The following is a 25,744-nucleotide window of genomic DNA, read 5'->3' as shown; positions in this document are numbered from 1 at the left end:
TTGAATAAGTGACTAAAATGGTAAATAATTTACATAAATGACTAATTTGCATTGATTGAACACAGTCAAACTAAGCCCTTCTGGATTAAGTAGAGAAGGAAGTAGAATTTGACTCTATAATTCAAAATACTTGAAAGCTCGTCTGAAGCCTTCTGAGGACTTCTGTAAGCAAAACTTGTTGCAGATTGGTTATCATTTCCAATTTCCCCGTCCCTCCTTGTGAGAGTATTACACATCCGCACCCTTTGCCATGTGGCTTTGCAGCGCTTCCCACCAGAGAAGTAGGTGGAGTGTATTTCCCTGTCCCACTACTGCTGGGCTTGGCCATCTGACCTGTTAAAGCAAATGGAGTATTAGCAGACATAATATGAACAAACGCTTTAAATGTATTTGTGTGATCCTGCCCACCTTCTTGTGCTTCTGCCATCCGTCAGGAGAAGGCCATCATGCCATAGGCAACTGTTCTCAGAACGAGAGACCTGAACCACAGCCTCTAGCTGGGCCGTGCCTAATGACCTCTATAGTCATGAGTCTGTTGTCTTAAAGTACTGAGATTTTGTTTGTTAAGCAGCATTTTTTGGAAAGAGCTAAGCAATACCAGGACCCAAGCATGTTGATTTTTCCAAATTTCTTTTTATATAATTTTTTTAAGTTTATTTATTTTGAGAAGGGGTGGGGGAGGGAGAGGGAGAGAAAGAGAATCCCAAGCAGGCTCCACACTGTCAGTGCAGAGACCGATGCGGGGTTTGAACTCATGAACCGTGAGATCATGACCTGAGCTGAAACCAAGAGTCAGCTGCTCAACTGACTGAGCCGCCCAGGTGCCCCGATTTTTCCAGCTGAAGGAAGCTGCTTTGGATGAGAAGTTGATAAAAGGGATGATGCTACCTGTTACAGGTTAGGATCCTATGTGCCCGGTCTTGGCTTCCAATACCTAGAAGCAAGTATCTGAGACTCCTAGATTCTCAGATACAGACAGACCCTGAAAGGCTTGGCTTTCTAGGGAAAGCATTAAAGACAAATTTCACTTGATATTTTGCCCAGGTCAGACTTTCTCCTCTCCAATTTCACCTAGAAAAAAACCAAGTTTCACTTAACTTGCCAAGAAAACTATCTTCTGTTTCCTCTTTAAGGGGAGGTTTTTCTCAATAATAAATAATTATTATAAATAATATACTTATATATAACTTATATAAAAATTATAAAATAATGCATTAATAATAAAAACCTTTTCTCTTTCCTCTTTAAGCTTATAAAAAGATATACAAATAGGGGCACCTGGGTGGCTAGGTTGGTTGAGTCTGACTCTTGATTTTGGCTCAGGTCATGATCTTACAGTTTCATACGTTCAAATCCTGCGTTGGGCTCGGTGCTGACAGTACGGGGCCTGTTTGGGATCCTCTCTCTCCCCATCTCTCTCTGCCCCTCCCCCACATGTGCTCTTTCTGTCTCAAAATTATAAATAAATAATGAATAAATATTTTAAATACACACACGCAAATACAGAAAAGGAGAAAAGATAACTCAGTCATGGTAAGCTGGATCTGTTCACAAATTTGAAGAGTGTTTTCCGATGGGATAAAACACACACCAGATGGACATACACACACCTTATTTGAATCTAAACTATCACAGTCATTTGTTTTATTTAAAGGAAATATTCTCCGTCAACAAGAAAAAGAAATCTGAATAGTACGTATAAATGAAGAAACAAACTTACCTGCTTCAGCAGGGTTTTATTGGTCCCCAATTTATGCTGCTCAATACTTTTTCTGACATAGATCTTTTCCAGAGGAGTCAAGTCTTCTTTCATTAGTGCATTCAGTTCTTTTAGTTGCTCATTTTCATTTTCTGAGCTAGCATGCAAACTAAAAAAAGTATTACATAAAACAATATCCCTCTTTGTCCCATTTTCACATTATAAAAATATAAAATATAGATTTTCTAAGTTAACCAGAAAAAAAAAGATAAATCTTTCTCCACTCTTCTTCAAAAACCAAATTTAAGGTAAGAGTTATATAAAATTATTATACTTCTTGGGGCGCCTGGGTGGCTCAGTCAGTTGAGCAACAGACTCTGGGTTTCAGCTCAGGTCATGATTTCAAAGTGTTGGGATCAGGTCCCAGTGCTGGGCTCCACATTGAGTGTGGAGTCTGCTTAGGGTTTTCTTTATCCCAATCTCTCTCTGCCCCTCCCCTGCTTGTGTGTACGTGGGTGCACTCTCTCTCAAAAATAAATAAATAAACTGAAAAAAAATATTGTACTTCTCTGAGCACTCTGTGACTTCTGGAATTCAGTGTTCTCACCTATAAGGTAAAATTGGTTTGGCAATCTTCCTAACACTCCCAACTCTGACGAACTTTTCAAATCCAAGACTGAGAAGCCTTTAAAGAAAACAAGGTAAAATAGATTCCGATTATTTAGGAGAATATAAAGCAAAGTTTCATATAATATTTATGTTACTAAAATTTTGTGTAATAGTGTATTTTATAGTTATAGAAGTCAATCTGAAATGTCCAAACTAGAGTAAATGCAATGTAGCTAAAAGTCTTTTTTATATAAGGTGTTTTATAGAGAATTTTTAAATTCAACTGAGGGTTCATTAAATGTTTATAAAATATTGGTGTTAGTATTTATCACATATAAAATTGTCTCTAACAACATAATAATATGGAAAACAATAGCTACCATATACTTAGCATCAGGATTTATTAGGAATAAATACTTTATCTTTATATACATTATCTCATTTAATATTCATTACAGCTCTGCACGACAGTATCTCATCTTCTAGATGAGGACTCCAAAAAAAAAAAGTGAGGTATTTTGCTGAGGCCACATAGCTAAAAAGTGGAGTCAGCCATGATTCAACCTAGGCAAGTCTGTCTACCTCTAAAGGCTATGATCATTTGTATATATACATCACTCCCTTTCTGAAGGACAATTTTGCAAAATATATTAGGGAGCTTAAAAATGTTTGTATCTTGGGGCGCCTGGGTGGTTCAGTCAGTTAAGCCTCTGACTCTTGATTTTGGCTCAGGTTATGATCTCACAGCTTACAGGTTCAAGCCCCACGTCAGTCTCTGCACTGCCAGGGTGGAGTCTGCTTGGGATTCTCTCTCTTTACCTCTCTCTCTCTCTCTCTTAAAACAAATAAATAAACTTATAATAAACAAACAAACTTAAAAAAAAATTTTAATGTTTATATCTTGGGGCACCTGGCTGGCTCAGTTGGTAAGAATGCAACTCTTTATCTCGGGGTTGAGAGTTTAAGCTAACATTGGGCACGTTGGCCACAGAGCTTACTTAATAAGAAAAAAAAGGTTGATATCTTTTATTCTAGACCTGGGACTGTTTCCTAAGGAAAGAATTAGAAATGGAGATAAAGATTTATATTTAAGGATTTTGTCACAATATTATTTATAATGGCAAAAATATGGAAAAAATTAACGGATCAAAAATTGATAAGGGGCACGTGGCTGGCTCAAGTGGAGGAGTGTGCAACTCTAGATCTCAGAGTCATGAGTTTAAGCACCACGTTGGTTGTAGAGATTACTTAAATAAATAAAACTTGTAAAAAAAATAAAAATAAAATAAAATATTAGATACTTAAATACACTAGTCATACCTACCCAAGAAGTACTCTGTCCACAGCTACGTTAGTGGAAGAAGAAATGAGAAGTTTCCATGGTCTTGCATTTCCAACTGTAGGAACTTCACTCTTTTCAAATAGCTGTACAAAAAACAAAATCACCACTGCCAGCAAATAACTCTTTCCTGCTCCAAAAACACCTAATTATTTTGAAGGAAGGGGAAATAGAATAAAGGCAATGTCATAAATTTTTGAAAGTATAAGAAATATTTCATCCATCTGCTTCCCTCTCCCTTTCATTTAATTAATTTAGTCAAAAGACATTCACTGAGTGACTACTATGTGCTTTGCACAAGGGATAAATAGATAACCAAAGGCCTCCACATTTAATGAATCTACGCAGGAAAACAAAGTGAAGGAACAATGATCATATGATAAGCAACACTGTTATTGTATCAAAGAAAGAACATTCCTCTCTGCTTTGGTAGAGATGGGAATGCTTCCTAAAAATAAGAAGTAGCAGAACTAAGTCTTCCAGCATAATATATCCAGACTGCTTAAAGAAAGGGTCATTCCAGGCAAAGGCATGGCAAAGTATGCAGATGTTAACTATTTCTATACAGCCTATAGCAAAATAGGTAAGAGACAAGGCCGACAAAGTAGGCAAGAGGATAAATCACAAGAATTCTGCTTGGTGCGGCTAAAAAGTTTAAATTTTGTCTTGCAGACCAGGGAAAGTCCCTGAAGGATTTTAAGCAATAGAATTGACTTAGGCAGACTGTATTTTGTAAAAACTACTTGAGTGAAAATATTAAGAAGGATAAAACTAAAGGTGGAGCAATTAGAAAGGGGTGTGAGATAACCATAACAATAATACATGCTAACTTTCCTCAGTGCCTCCCATGTGTCAGACACTGTTCTACGCCCTTTACCAGCGTTCACTCATATGGTCCTCCAACCCTAAGAGAAAGATGCTGTTATCAACTTATGTTACAGAGTAGGAAATTAAAGCTGAGATAAGTAACCTGCTAAGGTCATGCAGCTAATACATGAGAGCGCCAGGATATAAATCCAGGATTCCAGCTCTAGAGCCTACCTTTTCACCACCAGGCTATATAGGAGGTACAGTGAAGGCTTGGATGGAGGGGACCGAAGTAACCTGGAGAGGAGAAAACTTATAGGAAAGAAAGGTAGAAACCAGAAGTGAAACATCTCAGTGACTAATCTGATGGGGGGAGATAAACAGAGAGGAGGAGGAAGATTAAGAGAGTCACTTCATCTAAGGAGAAAGAATAATCAAGGATGAGTCCCAGGTATCTAGCTTGGTCAACAGGGTGAATGTGATATAAATCCTCAAAATAGCACAAAATAGCTTTGGAGTGGATGTTTGAGGAAATGAGCTAAAAAGGTGACGGAATCCAGATAGAATTATTAGCTCTGAAGAGGGGGAAGTAAAGCTCCTTTACTGGGACAGAACCAAAAAAGGTAAAAATAGGTTCAAACTTAGGTAAAATGGGGGAGAGCAGGATATTGAGAGGAATTTCTGTTATAAACTCATTTCCTGTTTTAAAGGCAGAATCAATTTTAGAGGGAGTAGGGCAAGGGCCAGGAGAGATTAAAGGTTTGGAATAGCTGCTGGGGGAGGATGAAAGTGTGAGCTCACTAGGAATTAACAAAAGGCTTTGTTGCTCAGGCTTGAAGTTCACTCTGATAGTGCAACACATAGATATCTAGATCAAGTCTGGATACTGTGAATAATGAGTATATAATGCTACTCATTCATTAGATACGCTGCCTATTCTCCCTTTCAGGATGGTCAGTTCTGCTCTCATCTAATAGTTTACTAAAGTAGGTTCAGACTCAAAATAATCTATGTAGAGTCATTCTAGAATCTTCTGTGATTAGGAAATTACAAGCAGAGTTACAAAAGTGCATATAACAGTATATTTATTAGAACTGCTTTCTTTCTTGCTTCTTACCATGTATGATCGTGATAGGGAGGGTATGTGTTTGCAGTTCCTTCACTTCAGCATTTTCGTGCGATGCCATCATTTGAGCTATCTGAATTAAGGCTGTAGCTTGATCCTCATTTAACTTGTGTACCTGAATTAATTGACTAGCTAACTGCAATGTTGCTTCTAGGCTGAGAAGTTCAAATTTTGTATTGATACTTGAGAAGGCTGGTGGGATAAATTTTCTCTTACTGACTCTCTTGTTGCTAACTACAGTTGACGAAGACCTAGTAAAAAGGCAGCAAAAAAAAAAAAAAAAAAAATCAAAGGAAAATGAGGGGTTTTTGAAATAGTGAGTAAACCTATTAATAACCTTCATTTCATAAGCATCATAGAGAACATTTTTTTAGGGCAGAAATGGATATATATACCCCATTTTGAAGGAGGGTAGAGGAGAAGAAAACTAATGTTTTAATGCTATTTTGAATACCAACTATGTGCCAGCACTATGCTAAGCATTTTACATATTATTTGATGTGATCTTAAAAACAACACTAAGAAGTAGTTAATTAGCCCAAATAAGATACAGAAATATTAAATTTTTTTCCCAAAAAGCACACAGATAATAAGTGGTGTACTGACTTTAAAGCCCATGTTCTATTATACAAGGCTGTCTTAGGTAATTAATACAGCCTCTATTTCAGGTAAAACTATAATAAATAAATTGGTTTTATTTCTATTTTTATAAAGGATCAATTCATTTCAAAGATTAAGTAACAAAGATAGATAATAACATAATGGGATCATAAGGATTTTTATTTTTTACCTAGAACTTCATTATACTGAGAGAAAGGAAACACCACAAGACAGATAACATTCCAAATTAGAAACTAGACTTTTTCTACTATTTTAGTGAATTTAATAGAATATCACTTCCAATATTTTAAAAGGGGGTATTTTAAAACTTGAGAAATTAAGTTTATGTCAAGAATAAAGCGAGAACAGGGCGCTTGGGTGGCTCAGTCGGTTAAATGTCCAACCCTTGATTTCGGCTCAGGACGTGATCTCACAGTTCATGAGATCCAGCCCCCCACAGGGCTCTGCGCTGACAGCATGAAGTCTGCTTGGGATTCTCTCTCTCTCTCAGTTTCTGCCCCTCCCTTGCTCGTGCATGCACGCTCCCTCTCCCTCAAAATAAACATAAAAAAAAAATAGTATCAATGTACATACTGAATTCAACCTATAAAAAGGATTCTTTTTTATTTTAATTTAGTTTATCTTTTTAATTTACATCCAAGTTAGTGAGCATATAGTAAAACAATGATTTCAGGAGTAGAATCCAGTGATTCATTATCTATATATAACACGCAGTGCTCATCCCAACAAGTGCTCTCTTCAATGCCTCTTGCCCATTTAGTCTATCCCCTGACCCAACACCCTGCCAGCAACCCTCAGCTTGTTCTCTGTATTTAAAAGAAAATTTTTTTTTAATGTTTATTCACTTTTGGGAGACAGAGGATGAGCGGCAGAGGGGCAGTTAGAGAGGGAGACACAGAATCCCAACCAGGCTCCAGGCTCTGAGCTGTCAGCACAGAACCTGACACGGGACTTGAACTTTCAAGCTGTGATATCATGACCTGAGATGAAGTTGGACGCTTAACCAACTGAGCCACCCAGATGCCCTTGTTCTCTGTATTTAAGAGTCTCTTATGTTTTGCCCCCTTCCCTGTTTTTATATTATTTTTGCTTCCCTTCCCTATGTTCATCTGTTTTGGATCTTAAATTCCACTTTTGAGTGAAGTCATACAGTATTTGTCTTTCTCTAATTTCACTTAGCATAATACACTCTAGTTCCACCCACGCTGCAAATGACAAGATTCCATTCTTTTTCATTGCCAAGTAATACTCCATTGTATACATATATATATATATATATATACACACCACATCTTCTTTATCCATTCATCAGTTGATGGACATTTGGGCTCTTTCCATATTTTGGCTACTGTCAATACAGCTGCTATAAACACTGGGGTGCATGTGCCCCTTTGAAACAGCACTCCTGTATCCTATGGATAAACACCTCGTAGGGCAATTGCTGGGTCATAGAGTAGTTCTAATTTTAATTTTTTGTAGAACCTCCATACTGTTTTCTAAAGTGGCTGCACCAGTTTGCATTCCCACTAAAAGAATTCTTTTACATGTTAAATAATTTGTGGCATAAAAACAGAAATGAATAAAAAATCAACACTCAGAATCTCCCTAAAATATCATTCCTTGAAGAAGGCAAAAATTTACACTAACATCCTTTTAACTACTGACAGACAGTAACCTCATGGTCTCTGAAAGATAATTAAAATATTTTTGGCAAAAATGTATGTAATGTACTTTGAACGCATTTTCATATTCACAGTTAGTCACCATTTTTGAACACCAATGACCGCTGGTAAATAATGACTTACATTGTTAACAGGTATGGTGTTAGAGGTAGAGTAGCTGGGTTAAAGTAGTCCTGAATGTTTTTCAAAGTGGTCAGTTCTGTGCTAGCATTACAAACCAACAATGCATGGACCACTACTGTAGAGAGAACGCAGAAACTGAACATTTAATGAAAATAAAATGGATCATAAAGGAACTATTTAAAACATTCGATACAACTCAGAGCTCAGCTACTGCATTAACCACATGACATAAAATAAACCCTTAAGTATATGGGGAGGTACTTCTACCCATTAAACTACTATACAATCTACTTATTCATACTTTTTCCACAGGTATCCATAAATTGCATAACTTAAATCAAACTCGGACTTCTATATATCACCTAATGAGCAATAACTACTGTTTTGAGTTAGTGCATGGTGACCCTCCTTGACAGTTCCAACTAATCAGCATACCACCTTGTGCTGTATAGTATTTGTGTAACTTCGGAACATTTTCTTTCATTCTTCAACTATTTTATAGAAATATATGGAAAGCAGAAAGTTAGAATGCTGATATTGCTGGGGAAACAACGGTAGCAAATATTAAAATACACATATGGGGCGCCTGGTGGCCCAGTCAGTTAAGCATCTGACTTTGGCTCAGGTCATGATCTCACAGCTTGTGGGTTCAAGCCCCACGTCAGGTTCTGTGCTGACAGCTCAGAGCCTAGAGTCTGCTTCAGATTCTGTCTCCCTCTCTCTCTCTGCCCCTCCCCCACTCGCACGCATGCACGTGCGCGCGCTCTCTCTCTTTCTCTCAAAAAAATAAATAAAAATAAAAATAATACACATATGGAAGTGACAAATTAAGTAACAAATGTTTACTTAATTAGGCAGGCTCTTACTGGACTCAAGCTAGTTGACTAGATTTATTTCGTTCTTGAAGAAAATATTCAAAAGTTAGAAATGTATATGAAGTACTTAAACGAATCATTAAATGTTGTCTTTAATTAGTTATAGACCAAATTCGACCATCAGGAATTATTTCGGAGATCAAGATGTATAGAGATATCTACAGATTCTTAGAACTGAACAGGGATTCAGCCTACTAAAATTTCCTTTATTAAAATAGTAATAAGACTGGTAGCCTAGTAGCTTATTGAAAATTTCTCAAGACAGATGATAAAATACCCTCAAAATAAAAATCATACCCTCCTCTTCAGTTGCCTACAAAATCTCTTGCAAAATCTATAAGACCTTCTCAATATAAAATAAACGATTTATTTACTAAATGTACCCTATTAGAATAATAAACCAAAAGAATTCAAAAACCAAGAGAATCAAAACTTGCTGTAAGAAATTATTTGAGAAAATACTTATTTATATGTTTAATGTTTATATTTTTAAAAATCAGGTATATTCTGTGTAAAGATCAACTTTAACAAATTGAAGATTCAAAATTTTATTATATTGTTATCCCTCTGAGACTTGAACTACAGAAATATTTATATATTCGACTTTTATACATATTTTTCAGGAACACATTATACAGAATAATAGGAGGTAGAGGTGGATGCTTTTTGTTGGCTTTAATCAAATAACCCCAAAGTTAGCATCCTTGCTCACAATACATCTTATGTCTATCATTCTTCTTTTAATATAAATTAATATAAGCATGGCAATACTTACTGTTAGTGGGCCAGTTAGAGGGGAAATAACCTTGCAAAGGTAGTAGCTCCACCTCGTTGGTAGATGATGGTCCAAAGAAAGCACTACATGCAATAAAAGTATCCAATTCAAAGTCTAGGGTTTTTGAAACCACCCAAAGATCATCTGAGAAGACAAACAATTTTTAAAGAACTTAGAACCATGCTCAATTTAAAATTACTCTGGACTTCTTACATGTTTAGTCCTATGTTATTTCTCAAAAAAACAAAATTGAAGGGCACCTGGGTGGTGGTCAGTTAAGCGTCTGACTCTTGATCTTGGCTCAGTTCGTGAGATCGAGCCCCAGGTTCATGAGAATGTGCCCCATGACGGGCTCTGCGCTGACAGCTCAGAGCCTGCTTGGGATTCCCTTCCTCCCTCTCTCTCTGCCCCTCCCCTGCTCACGCTCTTGCTCTCTCTCTCTCTCTCTCAAAATAAATAAACATTTTTAAAAAGACAACTTTATAACTGTATTAGACTTTCCCAAGGTAGAACATTAGTCTGAAAAGAGGCTCTTATATAATGGTTTTCATGCTCAAATAAAGTTGGCAATCTGTGGATAGAATACAAGTTCTCTTAATGGATTGTCCTTAACTGATGCTGTAGATTAATTAATGTTCTTCTTTCTTTCTGTATAACATGCCATCTCCATGGCATATTGAGCACTCATAGCTAGTAGGCTATTTTCCACAATACCTGTACACCATTTCTACCACCAGTTGAGTTTACACTTACAAAGAGTCAATTGTATTTGTTCTAAAACTTATTTATACAGGGGCGCCTGAGTGGCTCAGTCGGTTAAGCGTCCGACTTTGGCTCAGGTCACGATCTCACGGTCCGGTCCGTGAGTTCGAGCCCCGCGTTGGGCTCTGGGCTGATGGCTCAGAGCCTGGAGCCTGCTTCCGATTCTGTGTCTCCCTCTCTCTCTGACCCTCCCCTGTTCATGCTCTGTCTCTCTCTATCTCAAAAATAAATAAACTTTAAAAAAAAATAAAAAAAAACTTATTTATACAGTTGGATTAGTTATAATTATATATTACATATAATTGAGTATGAAGAAAAATAATTGTTTTACGAAAACTAAAGTAATAATTTAGAAAGAATTCATTACAATTTGCTTTAAGAAAACCACAAAACACAAAAACACTGCTGTTGACTCAAGCATAGGTGAAGTAAATATAAAAGATTAGAAAAGAAATTGAAAACATTTAAATCATTCTCTACTTAGATCGCTTCACAAGTTCTTGCTCCATGTTTAAGAATTCAGAATGGTAAATCTCTGAGTGCTTTATTTGTGGGTATAGTTTATACAAGATAAAAAAGATCTCCAACCAAAAACCCCACATTCCAAGCAAAAACCTTGATTCTTCATCAAAAGATCATTAAATTATCTCATGTATTTTAAGTTAAAATGTTTAATGTTCATATGCATTATTTATTATAATCCCTGACCTTAACCAACTAAGAAAATTAACTGACAAACCACAAGTCTCAACTGTATCAGAAAAGATAGTGTACTGGGCTACATTCCCATCTTGGAAAGTCCAATGCATACCAGCATGTTTAAGATTCTGAAAAATCTTAGATTAAGGTTATTTGTTTAACATAGCACTCTCCAAATTTATTTAGCCACAGAACCACCTGCCCCCTTTTTTTACACTGAATTTTATCATACCCCATAAAACTACTGTTTTAGAAAATATGTTTAGGAAACTATTTTTTTAAAAGTTCATATATATTTTATATCTAATTTTTAAAAAACTACTTGCCAACTTATGTAATATATATTTAAACAATTTTCCCTGGGCACCAGGGTAAGATGAATAGATCAGAATCTATTGGCAGATCATGCATCTATGGGAATTTTTTTTTTTTTAATAAAACGCAATAGCCTAGGGGCAGCCTGGCTAGCTCAGTTGATGGAGCATGCGACTCTTAATTTCAGAGTTGTAAACCTGAGCCCATGTTGGGTGCTGAAATTACTTTAAAAAAATAAAATCTTCCAAAAATAAAAATAAAAAACAACCTCCACACAATAACCTATATTATATTCTGGGTCAATAGATATTTTAAATGTCAAGTAGGTATTATTATTATCACCATTTTATTGAGGAAGGAAGACTGGCCCAAAGAAGTTAAATTGTCCATAGACACAAGGCCAGTAAATAGCAGATCTGGGACTGAACCCAACTCCCTGACCTCATTGGAGCTGACCAGACTGTGGTCAGCCTTCACTCATATGCATTGTCCAGAAGGAACAGCTGATACCACGAGGGGAAAATTAGTTCACGGGCCAAAATAATGAGACATTTAAGGAGACAAAGACTTCAAAAGAAAAACATACTGGATTACAGAGTCCTACAGAAAAGGAAATACCAGAACAGATGGACCAGTCATTTAAATTTAGCCTGGTAAAGAGATTTTTTTACAAGAAGGAAGAGAAGACAGTTGCAATGCAAAATAAGAACCAGAAAATAATGAAAGGTAATGAACAAAAATATCAGGTTGAAAAATTATGGTAGTTGAAATAAAGCTATAATTGATGTGTTAAATCATAGAATGGATACATTTGAGGAATAACTAAGCAATTTAGAAGACCATATTAAGGATATTTCCTAGAAGGAAGAGATGACAAAAGCCTAGACAATATAAAAGAAATGTTGAGTCAGAGGTGCTACATTGGAATAATAAAAGTCTTAGAGAAATAAAAGTAAAATGAAGATTATTCGAAGATAAAAGAGATCAATTTCCCAGAATTAAAAAAAAAAAAGATAAAGGACTTTAGTATTTTTTTTAAAAAAACACCTTATGGAGGTATGAATGACATACAAAAAGCTGTACCTATTTAATGCATATACTGGATGAGTTTGGAAATAGACACTTAATAGATTTAAAAGGCTCACAGTGTGCCCAAGAGGAGAAAAAGGAAAAACCACATTTAGACACATTACAAGGAAATATAAGACTATAATAGTCAGAGAGAAAATTCTAAAGCTTCCAGTCAGAAAGAGCGAATAACATACAAAGGAATAAGAATTGGAATGCCAAAAGATTTTTCAACAGCAAGAAGATAACCAAGTATATTAATATTTTCTTAAAACATATAAAATTGCTGCTTCTGGGGGTCAAAAGTATTAAGTGAAAAGAACTTATAACCTAGAATTTTATGTGCAGCCAAACTATCATTCAAATATGAATGTATAACAAAAACATTCTCAAGCATTCAAGGCTTAGAAGGTTTACCATACAACAACCTACATTCAAAACAGTTTTCGATGAAATACATTAATAAGAGAGAAAAATTTAGGAGACACTAAAAGAGATACATAAACAAATGTAATTAAATTACCCTGGACAAGTCTGAGTCATCTTTTAAAAAGTACTTACATTCAAAGAAGATAGAAAATAAATCCATACTAACCTAAAATTTATAGGTTTAGATTAGTGCTATTCAAAGTAGCCTGTCTTAAATAGTTCTGTTATAGGTCTGCAACATAAAGTCTGTGCTAGAATGCAATTTAACAAATCAACATAACTCTTCCTTCATTCAGAAGTCTTGCTACAAACAAAACAAAGCAAAACCCAACTAAACTAATTTGCTTATTGACATGGGTAGTTTATAACACCCTGGAGCAGCTCCTCACCTCTCTTTGGAAACCAGTGACAGTGTTTGGACTAAAACCAGTCTGCAGACCATACTTTGAGTAGCACCATTGTAGAAAATATCAATAAGATGTAGGGAAGGGGAGAGTGAAAGAAAAGGTCAAGAGGAAGAAACAAGCTCTTAAAAAAAAAAAAAACAGGAAGACACAAGAGGTGTGTTTTGTAAGTTCTTATCTTATTGGACGGTAAGCTTTTAAATATCAATTTAAAAAAAAGCAAGAAATGATTTAAAAGAGCATAGATAAAATGGGATAAAAAGAAATAATTTAAAATTGTAGAAACACGAAAGGGCACATGCGCCCCCATGTTTATATCAGCACTATCAACAATAGCCAAAGTATGGAAAGAGCCCAAGTGTCCATCAATGGATGAGTGGATAAAGAAGATGTGGTGTGTGTGTGTGTGTGTGTGTATATATATATACACCAATATATATGTGTGTGTGTACACACACACACACACACACACACACCAGTATGGAGGTTCCTCAAAAAATTAAAAATAGAACTACCCTACAACCCAACAACGGCACTACTAGGTATTTATCCAAGGAATACAGGTGTGCTGTTTCGAAGGGACACATGCAACCCAAAGATTATAGCAGCACTATAAACAATAGCCAAAGTATGGAAAGAGCACAAATGTCCATCGATGGATGAATGGAGTATTACTCAGCAACCAAAAAGAATGAAATCTTGTCATGTGCAACTACGTGGATGGAACTGGAGGGTATTATGCTAAGCGAAAGTAGTCAGTCAGAGAAAGACAAATATATGACTTCACTCATATGAGAACTTTAAGACACAGAACAGATGAACACAAGGGAAGGGAAGCAAAAATAATATAAAAACAGGGAGACGGACAAAACATAAGAGACTCTTAAATATGGAGAACAAACAGAGGGTTGCTGGAGGAGTTGTGGGAGAGGGGATGGGCTAAATGGGTAAGGGGCATTAAGGAATCTACTCCTGAAATCATTGTTGTACCATATGCTAACTTAGATATGAATTTAAAAAATAATAATGATAAAAATTAAAATAAATAACCATTTTAAAAAATAAAATTGGAGAAACATACCCAAGCATATTATTATTATTATAATAAATTTAAATACTGGACCTATTCCATTCACAAGTCAAAATTTTAAAAATTCAGACATGTGCTATTTATAAGGGACAATGTAGGAACACACAAAGGTGGAACAAGAATGTTAGAAGACTTATCAAACAAATACTAATCGAAATAAATCTCACAGTTATATTAAAAACTAGATTATAAGAAAAAAGTATTATTACAGATGAAGAGAGTCTCTATACAATAATAAAAGTTTCAGTTTATCAAGAAGATAATAGCAATTTAAAATATAAACCTCAATATATTCAAATATTAAAATAACCTCAATGTATAAGATCCAAAAAGTAGTAAAATAGCAGGGAGAAAGTATACCATAGATGGAGCTACAGTAATTTAGACAGTATGGAATGGACACGAGGATATACAAATTGAACACTAGTATACAATAGGGAGTCCAGAAACAGATCAACATTATTTTGAACTTGGCTATAACCGAGATAGCATTTCAATTTAGAGAGGAAAAGCAGGACTAATTAATAAAAAATGATTACTATGCTAGCAAAACTGTTAATTAAAGAGACAAAAAATGAAATTGGATCCCTATCTCACACCATGTACAAAAAAAAATAAAAACTCCAAATGGATTGAAGATTTTCGCATGTAGTATGTCATTAAGAAAACCTTAATAAACTTTAAAGAAGTAAAAAAAAAAAGTCAAAAAGAAAACTAAAAAAATTAGAAAATAAAGGTGAATAATTTTAGACCTCAGTATAGGGAAAGATGTTAAAAATGAGACACAGAGGGGTGCTTGGGTGGCTCAGTTAGTTAAGTGTCCAACTTCAGCTCAGGTCTTGATCTCACAGTTTGGTTTGTGAGTTTGAGCCCTGCAGGGCTCTGTGCTGACAGAGTCAGCTGGCTCTGGCTGGCTCAGTCAGAAGAGTACATGACTCTTGATATCAGGGCCATAAGTTCAAGCCCCACAGTGGGTGTAAAGATTACCTAAATAAATGAAACTTAAATAAATAAATAAATAAATAAAAATAAAGTAAAGTGAAAAGACAGGATACAAACTGTGAGTGGACAGTCACAATATACATGATCAACAAAAAATTAGCCAGAAAAATATAGAAGAACTATAAATAAGATTACAAATAATAAAATGGGTAAGAAACAACAATACATAAGCAAAAAACACATGAAGAGCTGTTCGACACCATTGGTGAGCACAGAAATGCAAACTGAAACCACAGTGAGATCCTTTTACACCCATCTGATCAGGCTGATGCAAGATAGTAGAAGATAAGCTGATGTAACCACTTTAGAAATGACTTTGGCACTACAACCTGAAGGTGTGGGCATTTTCATTCTTAGAATTATATCCAAAAGAAGCTGTTGCACATCTATAAGACAGTACAAGAATATATGTAGCATACTGCTCACAATGGCAAAACTTAGAAACCAAAATCACCATCAGTGGAAGAGTGAATGAATAAACTGTGGCACATTCACAAAATAAATTGATATAGCAGTCAAAGCAAGTAATCTACACTCTAGATTTCAGATCAACATCAATAAAATGTCTATATTGCAACGATATGTCACTAAGTGAAAAAGATAAACTCCAAAAGATTACAGATTTATATCACTTTAATAATGTTTAAAAAGAAAAATTTAAATTACAATTGACTCCTGAACAATATGGAGGTTAGAGGTGCTAACTTCCCACAGTTAAAAATCTACGTATAACTTTTGACTCCCTAAAGACTTATCTACTAATAATAGCCTACTGACCAGAACTTTACAGATGGCATAAACAGTCAGTTAACAAATACTTTGTATGTTATATGAGTTATCTATTGTATTCTTACAATAAAGAAACAAAAAAGAAAATTTTATTAAGAAAGTCATAAGAGAAATTATAGTTACAATACTGTACTGTATATATTTTAAAGATCGATGTATAAGTGGATCCGCACAGTTCAAACCTATTTTGCTCAATGGTTAACTGTACGCTCTTGAGGAATTCATTTCTATAAACTTATAAACAAAGAGGAGCAAGATGCTGATGAACACAGGGATGAAATGATAATTACCTTAGGTTAGGAAACAGCCAGATGAGTTAGTGGGGTTACTTTATATTAAATGTAGGTAGCTATAAAGGTACTTGATTTTGCCTCAGTTTGTAGATTCACAGATCATTACATTTAAAGTAACTAAATAATCAGAGCACTCTAGGTGAGAACCAATGATATGAGTAGGTCATGAAACCAAAGATAATGATGAACCCAAATTTAGTACATCTAAGCTCCTTAGAAAAAAAAAATTCTTTTAAGGATTTTATTTCCAATTCTCTAAAACTGGTGGTCTAGTCCTGTCAAATTGTGCAGACAATGACAGAAGTGTCAATAAAGTCATTACATTTTCAGTTTATTTTTTTAAAGTTTATTTCTTTATTTTGAGACAAAGAGTGAAAAAAAGAAGAGAGACAGACTGTGAGCGGGGGAGTGGCATAAAGAGAGGGAGAGAAAGAATCCCAAGCTGGAACCTGACACAGGGCTTGAACCCACAAACTGTGAGATCATGACCTGAGCCAAAACCACGCATCAGATGCTTAACTGACTGAGCCACCCAGGTGCCCACATTTTCAGTTTATTTTTGATATTAGGTCAGAGTACAGCTGAATCAATATACTTATTTATATAATGATAAGAAGCTAGTATAATTTTTCTAAACAAAATTAAATAGATTTTGTTAGCCTTTAATAAAATTTTTAGGGACTAAAACTAAAATTTTAGGGACACTTGGGTAGCTCAGTCAGTTAAGAGTCTGACTTCAGCTCAGGTCATGATCTCACATTCCGTGAGTTTGAGGCCTGCATCGGGCTCTGTGCTCTGTGTGTCTCCTTCTCTCTTTGCCCCTCCCCCCTCACGCTCTGTCTCTTTCACCCTCAAAAATGAATAAATATTTTTTTATTTAAAAAATAACAATAATAAACTAAAATTTTAAAATACGCTTTTTTGAAATGGTCTAATTTATTACATAATAACTCTTATATAATAACTCAGAATATATGCTACTATTAAACAGTACTTTATAAACCTTCTTTAATGTAAAGAATTTGCAGAGCTGTATGTAACTGAGATACAAGGGTAGACTCTGTCACCACCATGACCAGGTCAACTTACTTTTACTATAAGTTGAAGAACTTTCCTTCCGACTCAGCTTAAGATAAAGTTTGCTTTTAGGTTCACTATAAAATTCAGGATTTACAGTTGTAATCTTCTTTAGTTTGCCATACTGTTTTCTTTGAAAGTCAAATCCTTTTCTGAAAAATGAGAAAAAACAAAAATGAATTTAAATATTAAGATACAAATTTTTACTGAGATATAATTGTCAATAACAATTGAAACAATTGTATTAGGTGTACAATATAATGGTTCGAGATATGTGTGTGTGTGTGTGTGTGTATTTATGGTAAAATGATCACCAAAATAAGTCTAGGTAACATCTATCACCACACAGAGTTACAAACTGCCTTCCGTGTGATGAGCACTTTTAAGATCTACTCTCTTAGCAACTTTTACATATACAATACAGTATTATTAACAACAGTTACCATGCAATACATTACAACCCCAGGACTTTATAAGTTTGAAAGTACATTTTTTTTTTCATCTTTAAAATATAGCATTAAAAGGAGGGAACCAGAGTGAGTGTATGTTTATATACTTTCATCCATGGACAAAAAATAAAAAAGTAGGAAGAAAATAGCAACCCTCACAGAATCATTAGTTTTATTTTGTTTTAATGTTTTATTTATTTTTTGAGAGAGAGGAGCACAAGTGAGGGAGGGGCAGAAAGAAGGGACAGAGGATCCGAAGCTGGCTCCACACCAGCAGGCTGACAGCAGCAAGCCCGATGTGGGGCTCGAACTCATAAACTACAAGATCATGACCTGAGCTGAAGTCAGATGCTCAACTGACTGAGCCACCCAGGCGCCCTGAATTATCATTAGTTTTAAGATGAGTAAGCCAGGGGCGCCTGGGTGGCTCAGTCGGTTAAGTGTCCAACTTTGGCTCAGGTCATGATCTCATGGTTTGTGAGTTCAAGCCCCGCGTCGGGCTCTGTGCTGACAGCTCGGAGCCTAGAGCCTGCTTTGGATTCTGTGTCTTGCTCTCTCTCTGCCCCTCTCCCGCTCACGTTCTGTCTCTCTGTGTCTCAAAAATAAATAAAACATTTAAAAAATTAAAAAAAAAAAAAAAGAGAGACTAAGCCAGGACAAGTATTGAAAAAGTACACAAAAGATAGAGTATCTCAGCTTCAATAACTGTAATAAATCATCCCCATTATTTCCGTATCTTATAGGTTATTATGATGATTAAATGAAATAATACACACAATGTCCTTAGAAGAATGCAGGCATGTATAAACTCCCCAAAGATGTTATTAAATTACGATGCACATGTTCATTATAGCTACTTTTTGGATAATCCCACTTTTATAGGACATGTTTCCAAATTGTAGCATTCTATTATCCTATAAAACTAACTAGTTAGGCTACCTATTATCCTGCACTGACAAAAATTATTCTTGTGGTTTGTTCAACAGGGTTTCCTAAGGATTATGACTATATATAAAAATGATTGTCTAGGGGCGCCTGGGTGGCGCAGTCGGTTAAGCGTCCGACTTCAGCCAGGTCACGATCTCGCAGTCCGTGAGTTCGAGCCCCGCGTCGGGCTCTGGGCTGATGGCTCAGAGCCTGGAGCCTGTTTCCGATTCTGTGTCTCCCTCTCTCTCTGCCCCTCCCCCGTTCATGCTCTGTCTCTCTCTGTCCCAAAAAAATAAATAAACGTTGAAAAAAAAAATTAAAAAAAAAAAAAAAATGATTGTCTAAAAATAGCTTTAGAAAATTATTTCCATTTTAAAGTTAGAAAACCTGAGGTACTCTATCTTTCAGATAATTTACCTATCTAAATATCTTTTAAAACTGATAACAATCATGTGAGGTTATTATTTTCTAATATAATAATTAATTACAGGCATTATTTGCTACCAAAGCATACCTCACCAAAAGCTGGCATTCCTCAAAGAGGGGTATCTTTTGACTTCTTAAGTATAAGCCAATACTCTTTATATCACTTAAAACCATGCTAGTTAGAGAGGCTTCCTTTGTTAAATATCCTGGGGTCACTTCTTCAAGCCACTTGAAAAATTTACATCGGTTGGCTTTGGGTCCATCACAGGTATAAAAGAGACGACCCTAAGAGGAAAAAGATATTGCAATTGAGTAAGAAAAATTTTATATTTTACTATTTTTGTATTATGTTTGTCAAGACTTCTATAAAAAGGTGCTTGGCATTAATGTACTCCAATAAATTATTCATCATACAAGTTAATCTTTTTATTAATACTAAACAACAAATTAGAATTTAAAACCACTTAGTTGACATTTCTCTTTATCAGAAAATTACATTATTCTGAGAACATAAGCTTATTTTAAAAATAAAATTTTTTGTTTCTCCAATTTAAAATGTTCACCATAGACACCCTGAAGGCTACCCAGAAACAACTACAAGAAACATCTTGTGCATTTCTTTTTGGCCTTTTTTGTCACTCACATAAGTGTGTGTGCGCACAAGGACACACACATACATTGTTTCTTTTAAAAAAAGTAAAACTCAGATGATGATGTGTTTTCTATTCCATAACCTAATATAACCTAACACAATAACATGCTGTACGCATGACAACCATGTCATCAAATTATCTTAAAAAGAAAAAAAAGACTTTTGATGGCTCTATAATATTTTATTCTATGGTTATAATATTATTTACAAATTCTTGCCTTTGACGCCTAAATTTAAATCTCAATGTATGTACGCAATACATAAACATTTTACTAACTTGACATCGTCCATAATAATATGTTATCAGCAATGTAAATTAAATCAGTTTGCTTTTACATTCCTCAGGCCTTATCTATTACTCATACTGGGGCTCACACGGGAGACTGCTTCAACTTTCACTTCTTCAGGCTCATCTCTGCATTCTCTAAGATCTCAGGTTGGGACATATTCCTCCTCAGTGTTCTCACTGTAACTTGGGCATATCCTTCCTATTCTATCAATTATACTATTACATAAAATTTATTTTTATGTTTCTGTCTCCAGCCACCACTATGCAATAGATTCACAGGCAATCTGAAGGATTATCTTAACTCATACTTTTATATCCTAGAACACAGATCATCTTTTAGTAAAAATTTACTGGGACTTTACTGTAGGTTAGTTACTAATACCTCAAGTAGAAGGCTCCTAATCAGGACCTACTCTTTAACAAAGCCGGTCATAAAGCAATAGGTACCTAAATTTTCTACAAGACAAGTATTCGGTGGGGCAACCGGTGAGTAACAGGGAACAATACCTTATTTGGACCTTCCTTTTTAACCGTGACAAGTTTTGCAGGTTGATGATGATGGCAGGATGGCACATTACTTTCTACATTTTTCAGTTTCTCTCTCTTTAGTGATGTGTAAAATGATATGTCAACTTTTGAAAGAGCTTTGTGCAACCTCTGTGCCAATTCAAACAGCAATATATTTAGATGTTCTACAAAAAAAAAAAATATATATATATATGTATATGTATATATATGTGTATATATATATATATAAATACAGATGAAAATTAAATACAAAATAAGTTTGTGTTTGTATCATATGTACTGTTAGCTAAGTTTGAAAATGACTTTTAACAGTAATCTATAATCTAACACTAATATTCATTTTTTTAAAGGCAAGTTTTGCCCTTGTACAACAAAACAATCAAAACTAATCATGCATCATACTTAAAATTTCTTAACAAAACCATCTGTAACACTTCTAGTTGTTATTTATTTTTTAAAATTAAATTGAGCCATCCAGGCACCCCAGTAACACTTCTAGTTTAATAAAAAAAAAAATGAAGAGGTGCTTGGGTGCCTCAATCAGTTGAACTGCTAACTCTTGATTTCAGTTCAGGTCATGATTTCATGGTTTGTGAGTTTGAGCCCAGCATCAGGCTCCGTGCTAACAGCCCTGCCCCTCTCCCTCTCTCTCTGCCCCTACCCTGCTCTCTCTTTCTCTAAAAAATAAATAAGTAAACATTTTTTTTTAATGAAAAATTCTAACTTGTAAAAGATAATACTGTCATTTCCTACTTTTGACACTCAATTTGACCTGAAATTAGAATATAAGTTACTGTTGAAAACTGGAATGGACATATAGAAAATAACAAATCTCAAGTAGAGAATTTAATATGAAAGTTCACAATATAAGATACTATGTCTTCTCACAGCTATCCTACTTACATTAAGCAGCAACCAATTATAATAAAATAGGAAGATAAGTCATACCTATGAGACAAGATGTAAAAATTTGCTTATAATGAGCAGGAGACTGAAAAACAGACGGTATATGAATTTGCCTTTGGGGAAGATAAGCAGATTTTATTTTCTGCCCACTAGGGAAGCACAGCTCAGAGCCACTTATCCCCTGAAATGGAATAATTCAAGTTATTATAACAACTCCAGAAAAATACTGTCTACTAATGAGTAAATTATTTTCTATATATATGTTTAACAAACACATTTTTTTGATTTTTCAGAATCCTTGAAAATCATTTTCTGATTTTATTATTATTATTAGTAGTAGTAGTAGTAGTATTTTAGAGAGAGAGAGCACAAGCAAGGGAGCAGGGCAGAGGGAGAGAGACAGAGAATCTTAAGCAAGCTCTATGCTCAGCGCAGAGCTGGATGCAGGATTCCATTCCATGACCTTGGGATCATGACCCGGCTGATATCAAGAGTCAGGTGCTCAATCGACTGAGCCACCCAGGCACTCTTCATTTTCTCATTTTAAATGAGATACCAAGTATAGCAAGAATGGCTATGCATTGCACTTTTAATCATATAAATAAGACTAAACGTGGGGCGCCTGGGTGGCTCTGTCGGTTGAGTATTCAACTTCAGCTCAGATCATGATCTCATGATTCATGAGTTTGAGCCCCATATTGGGCCCACTGCTGTCAGGGCAGATTTCGCTTTGGATCCTCTGTTCCCTTGTCTCTCTGCCCCTCCCCCACTTACCCTCTCTCTCTCAAAAATAAATGAACATTTAAAAAAACCAAAACTAACCATTTCTGGTCTGCCTCTTAATAAGTTTGTAAAAACTTTTTTCTAGGAAAAACTTAGCTGATGTGAATGGATCATTATGTGTTTCTATTTCCGGTTACAAGTACAATAGAATTTTGCAAAACCAATGTATAAGATGTAACTTTACCCTAATCATGATGTGATCGGCAAAATTGAGCTGATAGTGAAAAATGAAAACAATCACAGTAATAGTAGTGGCAGAAGTGGAAACAGTTGGAGCTATCATTTATTAAGTACCTATTACGTGCCAGATACCACATAATTTCATTTAATGCTCATAACTACTAGGTAAGATTTTAAGTCAAAGAAGATATGACTATAGCTAGAGTTCTGTAAAACTCAAAAAAAGAAGTCATTAGCTCTAAAAGTAAAATCATCGCTCCTATATGATTTTGGTAATTCTTTTGTTGAAATTCAAACACTAACTATTGGAAACAATGCACCAAGATACATTGGCTCATTTCCTCACCTGTAAATCTCCTGTTACACTGTAGTTGCAGCAGGCAGACTCTCCTAACACATTGTGAATTTTCTCAGTCTTGGTAGTCTGCTTTAAATTCAAAGACAGTGCTTTCTTTCTGGAAATCAAATCCTGACTGCTAAAATCCTGTTGCTGCTGATGGAGCATGTCTTTTATCATTTGCAAATGCATGGAGCTTTCATTCACAGCCTCACTCTGTCTTTCACCTATGTCACTACAATGTGTCCCAGAAACAACCTCAGCAAAGAAGCCATCTGTTACTTTATCAACTACATTTAGAGTAGTCAAGTTGCACTGGGGTATGTTTTGATATTTCAGCCACTTGCTTTGAGTAGATATATTATTGAGAAGTAAAACATCCTTTGGAGTCACTTCTCTGGATTCTTTAGAGAAGGAAGTTTCACTTTGGTTGTCAAGTCCAAAGCTAAAAGAAAGAACCGCTGACTTTTCACACAAGTTGAATATGGGGGAACCAGAAGATTCTTGCCTGTCATAGATGATGTCGTATGAACGAGAATCTAAATCAGGTGACCTATCAACACGTGGCAAAGTAATAAGTGGAACTCGGGTTCTACTTACTAATGGAAGCCTTTGAAAGTTCTTATTCCCCAGAGAACTGGGTTTTTTGATAACTGGAAAAAAAAAAAAAAAAAAGAGCTGATTAAATAAAAATGTATTATGGCCATCAACTAGGCTCTAAAAACCAGTAGCTATCTATACAAGAAAGAAAAAGTAATGACTTGCCTTGCCAAAACAAAAAAACAAAAAACAAAAATAGGTAATTTTAGTTCCTTTTTTATAATAAAATATTTTTAATGATTTTAGTCTCAAAAAAATGAAGATTTCAAAGCTCAAGAGACTCAAACTTTTTTAAGGTTAATGCATTTGAAATCCTTCCCTTTTTCTTTTTCCCTTAGCTAAGATTCCCCCCAACCCACCACCACCAATCACTAGATTATATTTCATAGCACTTAACTTCTCAAAGTACTTTACAACCATGAAAGGGATTTATTATTCTCATTTTACAGATGAGATTGCCAAGGCCTAGAGGTAACATGACTATCAACTGGCAGAGTCAGGACATGAACTGAGAACTGGTTTTTTGTTCTTAATTGTATATTCCTACTCCAGAGACTGAAGTTCATGGTTTATTTATCTATGTGACTGTAACTTCCTTTATATTTACCATACCCATGAAGTTATATGTTAACCTTCAGGGTAAAGAAGACAGTTAGCTTTATTCTGATCTATTGGTATGTGGTAAGAGTATAATTCTCCTAAACTAGATTTTGGCTGAGTTTTAGAATTCCTTCTGTCAGCAGTATTAGTAATAAATATATTCCTAAAATGTAAAAAGCAATAATAAATATTTGTTCAATAAGTAAATGAATAAATAATACTGCAGGGGAGTTATACAAGCTTAACGTTTTTATCTGACAATGCTATGGTTTCCTATTTTATAATAATGTACCTTCTTGACAGAGTTAATATTTGTTGGAAATAAACTTTGGGGATCATTTGGGTAGGTAGTAGAGCAGTAAGTGAGCAAATGATATTCTTTTATAGTGTTATTTTACAATTCTAACAAGCCAATCAAGCAACACTGACAGAAAAGTTAAAACATCATTAAAGAGTAAAAGATTGGCACAAAAATAGACATATAGATCAAGGGACAGAGTAGTGTCCAGAAATAAGCCCACACTTATGGTCATACAACAAAGGAGGCAAGAATATACAATTGAGAAAAGACAATCTCTTCGACAAATGGTGCTGGGAAAACTGGAGAGCTACATGCAAAAGAATAAAACTGGACCACTTTTTTACACGAGACACAAAAATAAACTCAAAATGGATTAAAGACCTAAATGTGAGACCTGATGTCATAAAACTCCTAGAAAAGAACATAGACAGTAATTTCTTTGACACTGGCCATAGAAACATTTTCCTAGATAGATCTCCCCACACAAGGGCAACAAAAGCAAAATTAAACTATTGGGACTGCACCAAAATCAAGCTTTTGCACAGTGAAGGAAACCATTAACAAAAGAAAAAGGCAACCTACTGAATGGAAGAAGATATTTGCAAATGATATATCAGATAAGGGATTAATATCCCAAATACATAAACAACTTATATGACTCAACACCAAAAAAAGCCAATAATCTGATTAAAATGGGCAGAGGAACCAAGGCACCTGGGTGGCTTAGTCAGTTAAGGGTCCAACTTTGGTTCAGGTCATAATCTCACGGTTCGTGAGTTTGAGCCCCACACCAGGCTCTGCGTTGTCATCGCCAAGCCTGCTTCAGATTTTTTGTCTCCCTCTCTCTCTGCCCTTCCCCCGTTCTCACTCGCTCCCTCTCTCTCTTGCTCTCTCAAAAATAATATAACATAAATAAAATAGGCAGAGGACCAGAAGGGACATTCTCCCAAAGACATACAGATGACCAATAGACACATGTAAAAATGTTCACTAATCATCAGGGAAATGCAAATTAAAATCACAATGAGGTATCACTTTACACCTGTCAGAATGGCCAAAATCAAAAAGACAAGAAATAACAAGTGTTGGCAAGGATGTGGAGAAAAAAAAACACTGCACTGTTGGTGGGAATGCAAATTGGTGCAGCAACTATGGAAAACAGTATGGAATTCCTCAAAAAAT

At 35.2% G+C, this 25,744-nt stretch overlaps 1 protein-coding gene across 7 annotated transcripts in view; it reads right to left on the bottom strand.

The window, feature by feature from the left end:
- The window catches only part of ZGRF1 (zinc finger GRF-type containing 1), a 92,311-nt gene that overhangs the window by 17,903 nt on the left and 48,664 nt on the right, over positions 1 to 25,744 (bottom strand). For 3 of the 7 annotated variants that reach the window (XM_045469960.1, XM_045469990.1, XM_045469977.1), the window contains 11 exons: positions 23,071 to 23,714; positions 21,804 to 21,942; positions 20,835 to 21,019; positions 19,475 to 19,671; positions 17,597 to 17,736; positions 9,657 to 9,800; positions 8,007 to 8,121; positions 5,572 to 5,831; positions 3,633 to 3,792; positions 2,307 to 2,384; positions 1,721 to 1,868 (listed from right to left, as the gene is read on the bottom strand). In XM_045469960.1, the coding sequence (XP_045325916.1) occupies positions 1,721 to 1,868; positions 2,307 to 2,384; positions 3,633 to 3,792; positions 5,572 to 5,831; positions 8,007 to 8,121; positions 9,657 to 9,800; positions 17,597 to 17,736; positions 19,475 to 19,671; positions 20,835 to 21,019; positions 21,804 to 21,942; positions 23,071 to 23,714 (2,210 nt within the window). The remainder of the gene's footprint in view (positions 1 to 1,720; positions 1,869 to 2,306; positions 2,385 to 3,632; positions 3,793 to 5,571; positions 5,832 to 8,006; positions 8,122 to 9,656; positions 9,801 to 17,596; positions 17,737 to 19,474; positions 19,672 to 20,834; positions 21,020 to 21,803; positions 21,943 to 23,070; positions 23,715 to 25,744) is intronic. The other 4 variants (XM_045469995.1, XM_045470003.1, XM_045469971.1 and 1 more) reach the window with 3 other exon arrangements.

This window comes from Leopardus geoffroyi, chromosome B1 (assembly GCF_018350155.1).
Source record: "Leopardus geoffroyi isolate Oge1 chromosome B1, O.geoffroyi_Oge1_pat1.0, whole genome shotgun sequence".
NCBI lineage: Eukaryota > Metazoa > Chordata > Mammalia > Carnivora > Felidae > Leopardus > Leopardus geoffroyi.
The sequence above is the reverse complement of the archived record's forward strand: the minus strand, read 5'-3'. Positions and strand labels throughout refer to the sequence as shown.